Consider the following 15,000-nt stretch of genomic DNA (forward strand, 5'->3'; position numbering starts at 1 on the left):
CTAGTTTATGGACATTACAGAGGCTTCAATCTGCAGGCCTCTCACAACTAGTTTATAGACATTACAGAGGCTTCAATCTGCAGGCCTCACAACTAGTTTATGGACATTACAGAGGCTGCAATCTGCAGGCCTCACAACTAGTTTATGGACATTACAGAGGCTTCAATCTGCAGGCCTCACAACTAGTTTATGGACATTACAGAGGCTTCAATCTGCAGGCCTCACAACTAGTTTATGGACATTACAGAGGCTTCAATCTGCAGACCTCACAACTAGTTTATGGACATTACAGAGGCTGCAATCTGCAGGCCTCTCACAACTAATTTTATAGACATTACAGAGGCTTCAATCTGCAGGCCTCTCACAACTAGTTTATAGACATTACAGAGGCTTCAATCTGCAGGCCTCACAACTAGTTTATGGACATTACAGAGGCTGCAATCTGCAGGCCTCACAACTAGTTTATGGACATTACAGAAGCTCCAATCTGCAGGCCTCTCACAACTAGTTTATAGACATTACAGAGGCTTCAATCTGCAGGCCTCACAACTAGTTTATGGACATTACAGAGGCTGCAATCTGCAGGCCTCACAACTAGTTTATGGACATTACAGAGGCTTCAATCTGCAGGCCTCACAACTAGTTTATGGACATTACAGAGGCTTCAATCTGCAGGCCTCACAACTAGGTTTATGGACATTACAGAGGCTTCAATCTGCAGACCTCACAACTAGTTTATGGACATTACAGAGGCTGCAATCTGCAGGCCTCTCACAACTAATTTATAGACATTACAGAGGCTTCAATCTGCAGGCCTCTCACAACTAGTTTATAGACATTACAGAGGCTTCAATCTGCAGGCCTCACAACTAGTTTATGGACATTACAGAGGCTGCAATCTGCAGGCCTCACAACTAGTTTATGGACATTACAGAAGGCTCCAATCTGCAGGCCTCACAACTAGTTTATGGACATTACAGAAGCTTCAATCTGCAGGGCTCACAACTAGTTTATGGACATTACAGAGGCTTCAATCTGCAGGCCTCACAACTAGTTTATGGGCATTACAGAGGCTTCAATCTGCAGGCCTCACAACTAGGTTTATGGACATTACAGAGGCTTCAATCTGCAGGCCTCACAACTAGTTTATGGACATTACAGAGGCTTCAATCTGCAGGCCTCACAACTAGTTTTATGGACATTACAGAGGTTTCAATCTGCAGATCTCACAACTAGTTTATGGACATTACAGAGGCTGCAATCTGCAGGCCTCTCACAACTAGTTTATAGACATTACAGAGGATTCAATCTACAGGCCTCACAACTAGTTTATGGACATTACAGAGGCTGCAATCTGCAGGCTCACAACTAGTTTATGGACATTACAGAGGCTTCAATCTGCAGGCCTCACAACTAGTTTATGGACATTACAGAGGCTTCAATCTGCAGGCCTCACAACTAGTTTATGGACATTACAGAGGCTTCAATCTGCAGGCCTCACAACTAGTTTATGGACATTACAGAGGCTTCAGTCTGCAGGCCTCACACCTAGTTTATGGACATTACAGAGGCTTCAATCTGCAGGCCTCACAACTAGTTTATGGACATTACAGAGGCTTCAATCTGCAGGCCTCACAACTAGTTTATGGACATTACAGAGGCTTCAATCTGCAGGCCTCACAACTAGTTTATGGACATTACAGAGGCTTCAATCTGCAGGCCTCTCACAACAGAACAGTTTACATTATTTTGTAACCAAGCTGTATAATAAATAATAGCATCCTTTAGGCGTTGATACTTTAGCACCTTGGTAAGAAATGCCTCTTCCAGACCAGATTGTGATCAAATGAACATGATGCCACTTCTCTTAACTATCTCATCATCAACAACATCTGGTGCATTAGCTGTGAAAAGGCATGCATCATGTTCATTTGAACATGTCAGTTGAAACACAAGAGTTCTTATAGATTTTGACAATTAAACATGAATTTATGTCCTGAACTACTGTGGTAGGTCAATAATTCTGTTGTCTAGTGATGTACATTCCATTATATACATACATAGCAGCCATTGAGAATTTATCCGCTTGGAGGAGGTGTATTTTGAGGCTTTATCGAATAAACGAAATGCGCATTTATGGATGGAAATGGGTCAGACAATAAATGTGAATAAATTATGACGTTCATAACGTCATAACGTCCATTGTAAAGCGTTAGCCCACAAAACAAACCAGTTGTTCTACACGGAGTGAGTCGAGTGACAATTCGTCATCACCGTGTTACGCGTGCCAAAAGTGGCTGATCTACAAGCTCACAGCAGCTCGCATCTGCGATGCTGCAGGATGCAGTCTGCCCGGAGGACTCAACGCCGGCAGCGGGCCGGGCCGGCCGCATCCCAGCTCTGTGCACTGTGTGCAAGCCAGTGGGAAGTATTTACAGCACGTCGGTCAGAGTTTAATGGAAACAGGCTAAATTCGCTTTGTCTTAATAAGCATTTCTGATCATTCGCTTCCCTAATTAGAATACGTTTATGGAAACATGGCTAGTGTGACCTACAGCAGGAAGGAAGACTAGCTTTCATTGTAGTTTTAAACCAGTCCAGTGTTGTTGTTTCTGATGTTACAACTTTACAGGAACCTCCCAGTATTGACTGGTGATAAATTATTCTCTCTCTCTCTCTCTCCTCTCTCTCTCTCTCTCTCTCTCTCTCTCTCTCTCTCTCTCTCTCTCTCTCATCTCTCTCTCTCTCTCTCTCCCTCTCTCTCTCTCTCTCTCTCTCTATCTCTCTCTCTCTCTCTCTCGGTGCGTTCGGAAACCCAAAACCAGGTGTGTGCTCAGTGGTAGTGAGTGCAGTGGGCGTGACGTTGGAGAGTGCGTTCTGTGTGGCTTATTTACGAACAACCAGTTTTAACAGGCAGCTGCTTTTTCACTCTGAACTCTGAAGGTAGACTTTCTGAAAACAGCAGTTGCTGAGTATGCTAACGTTGCTATTAGGAGATGTAGGTCTAATTCACAACATTGGCATACCTGCTGTTAATTTACATGTTGATGTGTGTGAAACTATCAAGCCCAAACGACCAATTAAGCTGCAAGTGCTGTATTTTACGGTTATTTCCTCCATTGTTCACAGCTGAGAAGCATTCGAGACCACGGCCATGAAAACCAACCAATGAAAACACCGCACCGACGCACCACACCGCCGAACCCCATCTTCTTAGTAGGGTCGGTCAGTGCGTGCACTCAGCACACCGGTGCGCCGCGCACTGGATTTCCAAACGACAACGCACCAAGTTGCACCGAATAAACGAACGACAACATGGCACACCAGTGCGTTGAGTGCGCATTCCCGAACGCACCCTAAGTCTCTCTCTCTCTCTCTCTCTCTCTCTCTCAGTCCATGGTGGTTGGACAGGATGGTCCAGTTGGGGTGAGTGTTCTACCTCCTGTCTCCCAGAAGGCCGAGCGTCGTCCAGAACACGACGTCGTTCCTGTACAAACCCCGCCCCTTCCTTCAGTGGAAGCCCATGTAATGGGCGACGAGAGTGAGACCAGTCACTGCACCCACCTGCCTCACTGCACAGGTAACCTCGCATCACAGTCTTTCCACCTGGAGGAAAGCCTGGTACAGAAATAACACACCTGTTACCTCTAGTCTAGCTTCACAACACTGCATGTGGAAAGAAATAACACACCTGTTACCTCTAGTCTAGCTTCACAACACTGTGGAAAGAAATAACACACCTGTTACCTCTAGTCTAGCTTCACAACACGTGTGGAAAAGAAATAACACACCTGTTACCTCTAGTCTAGCTTCACAACACTGTGGAAAGAAATAACACACTTGTTACCTCTAGTCTAGCTTCACAACACTGTGGAAAGAAATAACACACCTGTTACCTCTAGTCTAGCTTCACAACACTGTGGAAAGAAATAACACACCTGTTACCTCTAGTCTAGCTTCACAACACTGTGGAAAGAAATAACACACCTGTTACCTCTAGTCTAGCTTCACAACACTGTGGAAAGAAACAACACACCTGTTACCTCTAGTCTAGCTTCACAACACTGTGGAAAGAAACAACACACCTGTTACCTCTAGTCTAGCTTCACAACACTGTGGAAAGAAACAACACACTTGTTACCTCTAGTCTAGCTTCACAACACTGTGGAAAGAAATAACACACCTGTTACCTCTAGTCTAGCTTCACAACACTGTGGAAAGAAATAACACACCTGTTACCTCTAGTCTAGCTTCACAACACTGTGGAAAGAAACAACACACTTGTTACCTCTAGTCTAGCTTCACAACACTGTGGAAAAAAAACAACACACCTGTTACCTCTAGTCTAGCTTCACAACACTGTGGAAAGAAACAACACACTTGTTACCTCTAGTCTAGCTTCACAACACTGTGGAAAGAAATAACACACCTGTTACCTCTAGTCTAGCTTCACAACACTGTGGAAAGAAACAACACACTTGTTACCTCTAGTCTAGCTTCACAACACTGTGGAAAGAAACAACACACCTGTTACCTCTAGTCTAGCTTCACAACACTGTGGAAAGAAACAACACACCTGTTACCTCTAGTCTAGCTTCACAACACTGTGGAAAGAAACAACACACCTGTTACCTCTAGTCTAGCTTCACAACACTGTGGAAAGAAATAACACACCTGTTACCTCTAGTCTAGCTTCACAACACTGTGGAAAGAAATAACACACCTGTTACCTCTAGTCTAGCTTCACAACACTGTGGAAAGAAACAACACACCTGTTACCTCTAGTCTAGCTTCACAACACTGTGGAAAGAAATAACACACCTGTTACCTCTAGTCTAGCTTCACAACACTGTGGAAAGAAATAACACACCTGTTACCTCTAGTCTAGCTTCACAACACTGTGGAAAGAAATAACACACTTGTTACCTCTAGTCTAGCTTCACAACACTGTGGAAAAAAACAACACACCTGTTACCTCTAGTCTAGCTTCACAACACTGTGGAAAGAAATAACACACTTGTTACCTCTAGTCTAGCTTCAAAACACTGTGGAAAGAAACAACACACCTGTTACGTCTAGTCTAGCTTCACAACACTGTGGAAAGAAACAACACACCTGTTACCTCTAGTCTAGCTTCACAACACTGTGGAAAGAAACAACACACCTGTTACCTCTAGTCTAGCTTCACAACACTGTGGAAAGAAATAACACACCTGTTACCTCTAGTCTAGCTTCACAACACTGTGGAAAGAAATAACACACCTGTTACCTCTAGTCTAGCTTCACAACACTGTGGAAAGAAACAACACACCTGTTACCTCTAGTCTAGCTTCACAACACTGTGGAAAGAAACAACACACCTGTTACCTCTAGTCTAGCTTCACAACACTGTGGAAAGAAACAACACACTTGTTACCTCTAGTCTAGCTTCACAACACTGTGGAAAGAAATAACACACCTGTTACCTCTAGTCTAGCTTCACAACACTGTGGAAAGAAATAACACACCTGTTACCTCTAGTCTAGCTTCACAACACTGTGGAAAGAAACAACACACTTGTTACCTCTAGTCTAGCTTCACAACACTGTGGAAAAAAAACAACACACCTGTTACCTCTAGTCTAGCTTCACAACACTGTGGAAAGAAACAACACACTTGTTACCTCTAGTCTAGCTTCACAACACTGTGGAAAGAAATAACACACCTGTTACCTCTAGTCTAGCTTCACAACACTGTGGAAAGAAACAACACACTTGTTACCTCTAGTCTAGCTTCACAACACTGTGGAAAGAAATAACACACCTGTTACCTCTAGTCTAGCTTCACAACACTGTGGAAAGAAACAACACACCTGTTACCTCTAGTCTAGCTTCACAACACTGTGGAAAGAAACAACACACCTGTTACCTCTAGTCTAGCTTCACAACACTGTGGAAAGAAATAACACACCTGTTACCTCTAGTCTAGCTTCACAACACTGTGGAAAGAAATAACACACCTGTTACCTCTAGTCTAGCTTCACAACACTGTGGAAAGAAACAACACACCTGTTACCTCTAGTCTAGCTTCACAACACTGTGGAAAGAAATAACACACCTGTTACCTCTAGTCTAGCTTCACAACACTGTGGAAAGAAATAACACACCTGTTACCTCTAGTCTAGCTTCACAACACTGTGGAAAGAAATAACACACTTGTTACCTCTAGTCTAGCTTCACAACACTGTGGAAAAAAACAACACACCTGTTACCTCTAGTCTAGCTTCACAACACTGTGGAAAGAAATAACACACTTGTTACCTCTAGTCTAGCTTCAAAACACTGTGGAAAGAAACAACACACCTGTTACGTCTAGTCTAGCTTCACAACACTGTGGAAAGAAACAACACACCTGTTACCTCTAGTCTAGCTTCACAACACTGTGGAAAGAAACAACACACCTGTTACCTCTAGTCTAGCTTCACAACACTGTGGAAAGAAATAACACACCTGTTACCTCTAGTCTAGCTTCACAACACTGTGGAAAGAAATAACACACCTGTTACCTCTAGTCTAGCTTCACAACACTGTGGAAAGAAATAACACACCTGTTACCTCTAGTCTAGCTTCACAACACTGTGGAAAGAAATAACACACCTGTTACCTCTAGTCTAGCTTCACAACACTGTGGAAAGAAATAACACACCTGTTACCTCTAGTCTAGCTTCACAACACTGTGGAAAGAAATAACACACCTGTTACCTCTAGTCTAGCTTCACAACACTGTGGAAAGAAATAACACACCTGTTACCTCTAGTCTAGCTTCACAACACTGTGGAAATAAATAACACACCTGTTAGCTCTAGTCTAGCTTCACAACACTGTGGAAAGAAACAACACACCTGTTACCTCTAGTCTAGCTTCACAACACTGTGGAAAGAAATAACACACTTGTTACCTCTAGTCTAGCTTCACAACACTGTGGAAAGAAATAAAGCACCTGTTACCTCTAGTCTAGCTTCACAACACTGTGGAAAGAAATAACACACCTGTTACCTCTAGTCTAGCTTCACAACACTGTGGAAAGAAATAACACACTTGTTACCTCTAGTCTAGCTTCACAACACTGTGGAAAGAAATAACACACCTGTTACCTCTAGTCTAGCTTCACAACACTGTGGAAAGAAATAACACACCTGTTACCTCTAGTCTAGCTTCACAACACTGTGGAAAGAAATAACACACCTGTTACGTCTAGTCTAGCTTCACAACACTGTGGAAAGAAACAACACACCTGTTACCTCTAGTCTAGCTTCACAACACTGTGGAAAGAAATAACACACCTGTTACCTCTAGTCTAGCTTCACAACACTGTGGAAAGAAATAACACACCTGTTACCTCTAGTCTAGCTTCACAACACTGTGGAAAGAAACAACACACCTGTTACCTCTAGTCTAGCTTCACAACACTGTGGAAAGAAATAACACACCTGTTACCTCTAGTCTAGCTTCACAACACTGTGGAAAGAAATAACACACTTGTTACCTCTAGTCTAGCTTCACAACACTGTGGAAAGAAATAACACACCTGTTACCTCTAGTCTAGCTTCACAACACTGTGGAAAGAAACAACACACCTGTTACCTCTAGTCTAGCTTCACAACACTGTGGAAAGAAATAACACACCTGTTACCTCTAGTCTAGCTTCACAACACTGTGGAAAGAAACAACACACCTGTTACCTCTAGTCTAGCTTCACAACACTGTGGAAAGAAATAACACACCTGTTACGTCTAGTCTAGCTTCACAACACTGTGGAAAGAAATAACACACCTGGGTTTGATATAAACTGATTCATGGTCTCATACCACAGCAATTAAAGGGAAACCAGCCAATCAGAATCAAGGAAAGGAACTAGCCGTTTTAGATTCAGTCACAGTGTGTTCAATGTACTAACCGTTCAATACATGAAAATGGTTTTGACTCAATTCATCCATTCACTAATGTGATCTACATGTATTTAATGTGATCTACATGTATTTAATGTGATCTACATGTGATCTACATGTATTTAATGTGATCTACATGTGATCTACATGTATTTAATTTAATGTGATCTACATGTATTTAATTTAATTTGATCTACATGTATTTAATGTGATCTACATGTATTTAATTTAATTTGATCTACATGTATTTAATGTGATCTACATGTATTTAATTTAATTTGATCTACATGTATTTAATGTGATCTACATGTATTTAATGTGATCTACATGTGATCTACATGTATTTAAAGGAGCTATAGTCAACTTTTTCTTGAAAAACGGATGCTAAAATAAAAATAATGTTTCGAAAATATTTTATAAAACAATAAGCTTCATATATGTGTTTCAATTAAAAAATGACCACAAAAAGCGTAAAATAATGATAAAATAATCATTTTGGCCCTTTGTTTACATTTACAGGGCCCGTACTTTGTTTACATCCTAGTCTGTAGACTAGGATGTACACCTACAATGAAAAAGTTGACTATAGCTCCTTTAATGTGATCTACATGTGATCTACATGTATTTAATGTGATCTACATGTATTTTCATGTATTTATTCTACATGTCTGTCTGTCTCTCTCTCTCTCTCTCTCTCTCTCTCTCTGTGTCTCTCTCTCTCTCTCTCTCTCTCTCTCTCTCTCTCTCTCTCTCTCTCTCTCTCTCTCTCTGTGTCTCTATGTCTCTATGTCTCTCTCTCTCTCTCTCTCTCTCTCTCTCTCTCTGTGTCTCTATGTGTCTCTCTCTCTCTCTCTCTCTCTCTCTCTCTCTCTCTCTCTCTCTCTCTCTCTCTCTCTCTCTCTCTCTCTGTGTCTCAATTCAATTCAATTCAATTCAAATAAGCTTTATTGGCATGACAAGCATTCTTACATTGCCAAAGCATTACAATACAGTATATGTCTCTCTCTCTCTCTCTCTCTCTCTCTCTCTCTCTCTCTCTCTCTCTCTCTCTCTCTCTCTCTGTGTCTCTATGTCTCTCTCTCTCTCTCTCTCTCTCTCTCTCTCTCTCGCTCTCTCTATGTCTGTCTCTCTCTCTCTCTCTCTCTCTCTCTCTCTCACTCTCTCTCACTGTGTCTCTATGTCTCTCTCTCAGTGGACGGGGGTTGGGGCTCGTGGAGTCTATTCACTTCCTGTTCGGTGACGTGTGGGGTGGGGCTTCAGCTGTCAGTCAGGGATTGTAATAACCCCGCCTCCAATAACGGAGGAATGCCTTGCCAAGGAGCAGGGAATCGAACCATCATCTGTAAGACAGCCGTGCACTGTCCAGGTAACACACACACACACACACACACACACACACACACACACACACACACACACACACACACACACACACACACACACACACACTGGCAATGTATCTGAATGGAGATGTGTGCAGCTACAGTAGATAGATAAGACTAGTCCACACTTTAACATCCTGGGTTTACATTTTTGTAATTCAAATGTTTTTTTAATTTTTTTCTTCTTAATTTAATACAAAAAGTGGTAGGCCTAATGGGTGGTACAGTGCAGCACAACAACAGGTACAAATATATTTATACAGTCAGTCCAAGATAATACAATAATAAAAATACAAAATAAATAAAAGTAGGAACCTCTTCACATATTCAAATAAGTGTCATATATGTTAGAAAACTATTCCATATCTCTTTCATCTTTCCCATACCATTCACTCTTCCCAGCATGTACTCATACGATGTGATTTTGATCATCTCCTCGTTCCACTCATTAAAAACAGGGGTTCTTGGGGCTTTCCAGTTCCGCAGCAGGATTCTGGCTGCTGTGACCAGTCCAACCTTTACTATTATAAATGCTTTTTTATTTAACCCAGGGACCACTGTCCTGTCTCCTAAGAGACAGAGCAGGGACCACTGTCCTGTCTCCTAAAAGACAGAGCAGTGGTAGTGGGGGTATGGTGAATCCCAACCATTTTGATAAGTAATCAAGAATTGTACACCAGAAAGGATACACCATGCGACATTCCCAAATCATATGCATATACGTGCCAACTTCTTCCTTGCACTTCCAACATGTATTACTCTCTGTAATTCCCATTTTCTGTAATCTAGTTGGTGTGTAGTAATATCTATGAATTATTTTATATTGAATACATTTTCCCCTTGCTTCTCTGATCCCTTGTCCTGCATTTGCTATAAGTCCTTTCCAATGTTCATCTTCAATATCCACACTCAGATCCCTTTGCCATATCAGTTTGAGACTGTCACATGTATCACCCAGCTGTTGTTTTGACATTTTATAAAATACAGAGGCAGTATGAGCTTCGTGTGGTAGTTTTAAATAATCAAGCAATGGATTTTCACCAGCATCAAAAGTACTGCTCAGACAATGTCTCATTTGGAAATATTTCCAAAATGAACCATCCTTCCCAAGTTTATATTTCGCTCTCAGATCTGAGCAAGTTATAAAGTTCGCATTGTCAAATAGGTCACAGATATTATTAATCCCTGCTGTCTGCCATTTTTTCCAAAATATCTTTGTCTTCCCAATACATATTTTAGGGTTATTCCAGATTGAAGAGTATGGTTGTTTATACTGTGACATCTTGTGTGCTTTATGAATCTTAGCCCATACATTCCTTGAATGTGAAATGATAGGGTTCGGATTGGGTTCATTGCCCGCTACCTGTGACAGAACATCAATTGGACGAAATGGTGAAGCCAGGCTTCTCTCTATGATTACCCAGTCCAAATCAGAGTCCAACCCGCTCCAGTGTTTAGACGGAGATATTGTATGTCCTCATGTCTGGTAGGGCAAGGCCCCCTCTATCTCTAGGCATCCACATTTTACTCAGTTTGATTCTCCGTTTCTTCTTTTCCCAAAGAAAGTCATTAATGATTCTATCATACTCTTTAAATATCCTGTCAGGGATATTCAGAGGAAGCATTGCTGAAATATAGTTAAACTGGTGCAACCACCATTTTGATAACATTCACTTTACCCCAGAGAGACAGTTTCAAAGTGCTCCACTTTTCCAGATTGTTTTTTATCTTCGTAAGTAATGGCTCATAATTTAATGCAATAATTTTGTCCAAATCTGAGGTAAGTCTAATTCCCAGGTATTTCATTCCAATAGGAACCCATCTGAAACCAAACTGAGTCACCATGTGTGAATGACATGATCTGGATATCGGCATAGCCTCAGATTTATTCCAATTAAACTTATACCCAGACAGCTCAGAGTATGTCTGAATAGTATCCATCAGGGGAGGTAGGGAGTTAACAGGGTCCCTTATCAGTAATAAAATATCGTCCGCGTAAAGCATCAGTTTATGCTCTTTCCCCCCTCCCTCCACCCCTTTTATCGCTGTGTTGGCTCTGATCATGGCTGCCAGTGGTTCGAGAAATATCGTGAATAGCAAGGGCGATCAACTGCAGCCTTGTCTGAGAGACCTAGTTATGTTAAAGTATGGAGATATGAAACCATTTGTGATGACTGCAGCTTTAGGATTTTTATATAAAATATTAAACCAAGTCTTGAAACCTTCGCCAAAACCAAAGTGTGACATTGCGGCCGACATGAAGCCCCAGTCTGCCCTGTCAAAGGCCTTCTCAGCATCCAGTGAAATGGCGGTGACAGGGGCGTCGCCCGCCGCATGACGCCACGTGAGATGAATTAGCCTCCTTAAATTGTCGCTAGAAGTCCTAAATTTGATGAAGCCAACCTGTTCACCTAGGATAATGCCTGGTAACACTTTGTCCAGACGTAGTGCCAGTATTTTAGTCAACAGCTTGCAATCTACATTAATTAAGCTCAATCCTGGGTGTACATTAACAATAATTGTGGGCTCGCCTATAAGGCGAGCACACTTTAGATATTGTCATTATTTATTAGTGTGGTTGCCCTTACAGGGCAACACACTATAGTCCTAGGGAAACTTTATTTCTTTATTCTTCTTCTTGATAAACTTTTTTTTCGGCGCGTTTCACGGCCCACAGTTTTTGCGCCACACACTCGCACCATATGTCAAATCGACCGGCTTCATCGGGAATCGTGTGCTTCCATTTTGCTAAGAGAAAGGTTCTATCGTTTAATTGATATTAATTTATTAGTTAATTAATTTTCCCCATTGACTTATAATGGGAATCGCAAAAACTCAAATTCAATAATTTTTCTCTCGCAAACCATAGGGGCTACAGTTTCAAAACTTGGAGATAAGGTTTATAATGCATACAAGGATTAACTGAAAAATTATTACATCATTTGGCCTCATGGTGGCGCTATAACAGCTCACTTTACGTTTTGGCTTATAACTCTTGAACCGTAGGTCGGAAAATTAAAATTATTTTTTCCCTGGATTCCTTGGGTCATGACGCATCTCCTCATATAGGCCACGCCCATTTGCGTCAGGATAGATTTTCCGCCATTTTGAATTTTCTTCAAAACACACTTTTCGCTCCTTTTCCTACATATTTACTCCAAATGTCACAAAAATGGGTACACGTGATCTATGGACCCATGCAATAAACATATTCAAGCGATATTTCGATAGTCCATACCGTTCGCCCGTAACAGTCTTACGAAGTTCGCGGGAGAGGCCCGGTTCGCGAAAAATAGCCATGAATCACAAACGAAACATCCAGTCAGCACCAAATTTTAACCACAAATTGTGGGTGGTATACTCAACAGATCCCCAAAAGCATTTCCACCTCAACCCATAGGGGGCGCCACAAACGCGCAAAACGTAACTGTTTCATGCCAAAATGTGTTTTTCAGGGGGAACGACCCTCTCAAAACGAAACACAAACAATCTCGGGAGTGACATGAGAACGTAATCACCTTTGACCAATCACTTTTGACCTCTGACCTTTAGGTCTCCCACAATTCGGAATTATATGAAAAACAGTAAAAATCTATCTCCTCCTGGGATTTTCGCGTTACGCGCATGAAACTTTTTTCACATGAAATTTGAACCTATATCTTCACAGTCTATGTGGTGAGAAGTTTGTACGTTAAATAATGATTTTTTAATAATTCAACGTATATTGCGGTTTTATGCAAATTATTCTTCGGCCTATAAATCATACATGCAAAGTTACACGTTCATGGCATTTGGCAAAGATATAGAGGGTTAGTCAAAGTATCACTGAAACCAATTTTATTCCAATCGGCCAAAGGGGGGCGCTATACGAAGCGTTTGAAATTTCAAACTTCAAACGGGCATAAGTCATGACTCGTTTCTTTTGAAGTCATGCAACTTGCTTACACGCATGCTTTGACTCGAGCGGAAGACATCTGTGTCTTGCTCCGCCCTTAGATTTTCCGCCATTTTGAGCAGTTTGTAAAACACTTAAACCCCTGTTTATTCTGGAATTTTCGCGTCGCGTGCACAACACTTTTTTTACGTGAACTTTGGACCAATATCTAAAGATCTGTCAGATCGGATTTTTTTTAAATTGAAACATGCTTTTTTAATAAATTCAATGAATATTGCAGTTTTATGCAAATTATTCTTCTGCCTCTAAATCATGTATGCAAAGTAACATATTCATGGCATTTGGCAAAGATGTAGAGTGTTATTCCAAATATCACTAAAACCAATCTTACCCCAATTGGCCAAAGGGGGGCGCTATATCATTTTGAGCAGTTTGTGAAACGCTTAAACCCGTTAGGATTTTTTTAGCAATTTGCATGAAACATTCTACACACAATCTAAGGACCTTTAGCTAATATGCCTATGAAGTGCACACACACAAAACAAAAAAAAAATAATAATAAATATAGGTGCAAGCAGCGATAAAGTGGCCAAAGCCAAAAACACCTCAAATCATGAACACAGCCTGCAATGTGCGTGAAATCTTGCAAGCACATTCCCAATAGGTCAAGGAACAGATACCACCCTTCTTACATTGGCCTGTTATAGCGCCACCAGCGGGTCGACTTTTGCACAACACATTTTTGGAACAAAATGGACCAAACTTTGACGTCAGTAACGTCAAAGAGAGCACTGCCTGCGATCTTGACATTTTGTACTTTTATAGCCATTGTTTTCTGGCTTGAAGCGAGCCCACAATTGTTTCGAAGGAACAATATTTTCTAGTTATATTACATGTTTTACAAAGAAATACTAAAAACACAACAACAACTAGACTGCACTCTTGTCGAGGTGCCAACTTGTGCCTTGCCACCTCGGCACTCTGCGCCAACTCCTGTGCGTGTGTGTGTGTGTGTGTGTGTGTGTGTGTGTGTGTGTGTGTGTGTGTGTGTGTGTGTGTGTGTGTGTGTGTGTAGTGGATGGGGTGTGGTCCTCGTGGACCCCCTGGGGTCCCTGTGTGTTTGGGAGCAGAGACATCAAGTGTAAGACGATAGGAGGAACTCAGGACAGAGAGAGACAGTGTGACCACAGAGACCATGGAGGAAGACACTGTCCTGTTCCTGAAGGCATGGACAACGCACAGCTGGAAACCAGAGGATGTTATGATGTAACAGGATGTCCATGTAAGGACACACACACACACACACACACACACACACACACACACACACACACACACACACACACACACACACACACACACACACACACACACACACACTAACACTCACTGGACTAAAACTCCAGGGGAAACTAGTATTCCCTATGCTGACCACTCTGTCTCACACTCCCTATGAACACTGCACTCAATGAGGACATCATCACATTCACAGTTAAAGCCAGACTACCATCTGGTTCCCCAGCACTCAGGTTCCTCATTGCTTGCATCACACCACAGAACATATCACTGAAACACTGTCACACATGTTGAATGGCTGTTATGCATGCAAAGAGATGTACAGTACATACATAGAGATGTACAGTACATACATAGAGATGTACAGTACATACATAGAGATGTACAGTACATACATAGCACGCCTTGATAGAATATTGGAACTCATAGCAAAGGACCAGGATCAAAATATATCACACTTACAGTGAGAATGTACAAACATTCTGTGTTATTCCATCTCT

The 15,000-nt window shown here is 41.6% G+C and overlaps 1 protein-coding gene across 1 annotated transcript in view; it reads left to right on the forward strand.

Moving 5' to 3' along the window:
• Positions 1–15,000, forward strand: part of LOC308284253 (properdin-like) — a 32,716-nt gene that overhangs the window by 12,216 nt on the left and 5,500 nt on the right. The window contains exons 7-10 of the mRNA XM_080724823.1: positions 2,994–2,998; positions 3,394–3,580; positions 9,120–9,293; positions 14,280–14,486. Coding sequence (XP_080580949.1) covers positions 2,994–2,998; positions 3,394–3,580; positions 9,120–9,293; positions 14,280–14,486 — 573 coding nt within the window. The remainder of the gene's footprint in view (positions 1–2,993; positions 2,999–3,393; positions 3,581–9,119; positions 9,294–14,279; positions 14,487–15,000) is intronic.

The sequence above is a fragment of the Nannobrachium achirus genome (assembly GCF_963921795.1).
Source record: "Nannobrachium achirus genome assembly, chromosome: 4".
Taxonomy (NCBI): Eukaryota; Metazoa; Chordata; class Actinopteri; order Myctophiformes; family Myctophidae; genus Nannobrachium; species Nannobrachium achirus.